Here is a 2895-nt window from a genome sequence, read left to right as displayed (position 1 = left end):
AAAGGCTCCGAGGGCAGGTGCGGGGATGTCTTTGGTCGCCTCCCACAGCCAGCCCCGTCTGACGGTGGCAGAACAAAGGCAGCCGTGCCCAGTCGCTGTCGTTCAGGCGCTGCGAGGCACTCTGACAAGGGACCCTATTGATTGTTTCTTTGAAGAAAATTCACTGTAACCAGATCAAATGAGCTTGTTAATCCCGACACCCCGGGAAATGGTGCGGGGAACAGAGGCCGTGCTCACCGTGGCTTTCATCCTGGTTTCTGGCAGTTCTCGGGGAAGCCAAGCCACGGAGCTTCCCCCACGGAGGGGGAAGGAGCGCAGGATGGAGTCGGGCTGGCTGGGGAAAGGACAGCCCCGTGACCGGCCAGCTCTGCCCGGGACCCGAGGCAGGTGGGATCCGTGGGTGCTCGGGACACTGGGTGGGCAATGGGGCCAGGCTGTGTCACCAGGAGCCGGTTTCCCCCCCTGGTTGGGAACGCACTTGAGGGCCCTCTTCCCCTCCCTCAGGCCCAGGCCAGCTTCTCTGTCCAGTCTCCCTTAGCGCTGCCAGGGCACCAACTCACACCAGAGCTGGGCACAGGGCCTCACAGAGTGCTACTTGAGGAACTGGGGGGAGAGGGTGTTGCAGGACCCATGACCCCCACCAGGCCCTGCAGAGCTGGTGCAGGAAGAAGCAGGGGCAGGGCTGGAGACAGTCACATGCGTCAGGGTGACGGGGGCGCTCTCAGTCCTGCATACTAATTCCATTTTTAATCAGGCAGAATGAGACTCCGGCATCAATCTGCCACGTAGCTGACTCTGAATTGTGCTGGAACTGACAGGAAGGTTCCAGGCGGTGACATTGGCTCAGCAGTGAGAGGTGGAGCCTGAGCTGGGTCCCTTGCCCTGGATGCAAGGGGCATTCCGCTGCCCAGGCTTCCCAGAGGTGCCCCACACACCAGATGGCACTCCACATTTGATTTTATTCTGTGACACTGATTTGCAGAAACCCCCCATTTCCTGGGCAGGGGAGGGCAGTAGGGCCCAGGAAAAAGGGGGGCCAGCCTCCCAGGAGGACTGGGGCCTGCTCTGCTGGGGTCACTGCTGACCAGGCCTCAGCCTTCCTTCCAGCCCCACCCTCTCCCCTGCAGTTTGTTTAAAAGTTGAGCTGCAAAAATTAAATAAAAGTAAAAACAAACCCCTGAGTTGTTAAAAACCAAATTAAAAATCCCCCACTGTGTCAATAGGTCCTATTCCTAAAGCCAGTGTGGCAGGACAGGCAGGTGGGGCAGGCGGCCGGCAGAGCTCAGCTGGTGCTTGAGTCCTCGGGCTCACCATCAGACTCCTCCTCCTCCTCCTCCTTCTCAGGGCCCAGGTGGCCGTGGGTGTCTGGCCGCTTCAGGATGGCGCTGTACTTGAGGGCTGTGGACTCTGCCTGCAGGACCACCTCCACCAGGCTGAAGATGGTGATGACCTGTGCAGAGCCCGGCCGTGAGGGCACAAGGACGCCAGGGCCTGATGTTGAGGCGAAGCTCCGCCTCCATCCCTGCAGCAGGACCCCAGGCCCCTCCTTTGGCCTCTGGAAGCCTCTGCCTGCCTGTCTGTAATGGGGGTCCCTCCAGGAAGAACGCTCTGGGTCAGGGCAGAGCTGGGGAGTTAGATGCATCCTGAGCACTCCCAGGGCTTATGAAACACAACCTGGGGGCCGGGTCCACCTTCAGGGCACATTGTTCGTGAAAACGGTTCCAGACAATTTCTTGCTTGTAAATTCATGGCTTTTATCAGGTTCCTAAAAGGACCCCAGAAGGCCAGCAGCCCTGCATTAGAGGGACAGGCAGAGCCCCGCCTCTCTCTCCACTGTGGTTGCCCCCAAGGAAGGGAAGGTGGTGCCAGAAAGCAGGACCTTCAAGAGGGGGTCTGGGTAAGCCAGGAGGGCCTGCAGGCCCTGAAACCCCACCGGGAGGCTGCAGTGCTGGGGGAGCCTGGGGGACACAGATGAGGGAATGAGGGGCACCGCAGGAGGCAAGAGAGGGGTCATCAGGACTTGGGGAGCTGGGACACAGAGGGGTTCTGACCTGCTGTGCTGGCTCCTGCTCCATGTCCTCAGGCTCCCAGACCAGCGTGAGCTCCGGCTTCTTTCCCACCTTCTGGAAGTGGTGGGACCGCAGGGCCAGTGCCTGGAGTGCAAACACCAAGCCTCAGGCTTCAGCTCTGGGTGCTGCCGCCTGCCCTTCCACCCTGGAGGGCTTCAATGCTTGGAGGCAGCCCTCAGTCCTCGGTCCTGTTCCACCCCTGCCTGGCTGGAGGGAGCTTCAGGGAGGCCCTGCCAGGCCACCTTCGGCTGAGGCAGCAGCTGAGAGTGACCAAGGGCCAGGGGTGGGGACTGGGAAGGCCCATGGCTCTGTGTGCTATTGCGGGCAAGTGGTGGGGGCGTCCAGGGCTGACTGCACTGAGGTGGGGACAGAGAACTGTGGCGGCAGAGCACTGCGCCCCCTGCTGGTGCCATCTGTCAGTGCAGGCAGGGCTGGGCCCACTGCAGGGTGACCTAGGCTTGAACTTCAGGACACAGAGCCCCGAGGGTCAGCAGGGGGACTCTGTCCTTCCTCTTCTGCCCAGCTCCAGGTTAGGAACACCACGTTTACTGCACACAATGGGCTGGACACTGTACTCCCAGGGCACTCTGGATGTTAGGAAATTCAAAGCCAGGCACAGGGGCCAGGTGGTGACCTGCAGACCCCAGGGCCAGCTGGAGCCAAGCCCCTAAGGCGGCGTTAGGACAGGCCCACGTCCCCTTGGAGAGAACTGTGAATCAACAGTCACTCAGGGCAGGAGCCAAGCCAGGGACAGCTCTCTTCCTTGTCTTCAGGGGACAGTTTCCAGAGCGGCCAAGGACCATTCTCTGGCCTCTCATTCCTTCAC

At 60.9% G+C, this 2895-nt stretch overlaps 2 protein-coding genes across 2 annotated transcripts in view; both read right to left on the bottom strand.

The window, feature by feature from the left end:
- LOC105518845 (DIS3-like exonuclease 2) overlaps positions 1-2895 on the bottom strand; it is a 405890-nt gene that overhangs the window by 6100 nt on the left and 396895 nt on the right. The gene's annotated exons all lie outside the window — the stretch shown is intronic.
- On the bottom strand, positions 729-1772 carry LOC105518843. Its single transcript, XM_011952000.1, has one exon. The coding sequence runs from the start codon at positions 1640-1642 to the stop codon at positions 1283-1285; it is 360 nt and encodes a 119-aa protein (XP_011807390.1). The 5' UTR covers positions 1643-1772; the 3' UTR covers positions 729-1282.

This window comes from Colobus angolensis, unplaced genomic scaffold (genome assembly GCF_000951035.1).
Source record: "Colobus angolensis palliatus isolate OR3802 unplaced genomic scaffold, Cang.pa_1.0 Scaffold33, whole genome shotgun sequence".
In the NCBI taxonomy this organism is placed as follows: Eukaryota; Metazoa; Chordata; class Mammalia; order Primates; family Cercopithecidae; genus Colobus; species Colobus angolensis.
The sequence above is the reverse complement of the archived record's forward strand: the minus strand, read 5'-3'. Positions and strand labels throughout refer to the sequence as shown.

Bases quoted from the DNA above. Each gene is read 5' to 3' on its own strand.
- LOC105518843 (XM_011952000.1), bottom strand. From the start codon at position 1,642: ATGCATCTAACTCCCCAGCTCTGCCCTGACCCAGAGCGTTCTTCCTGG.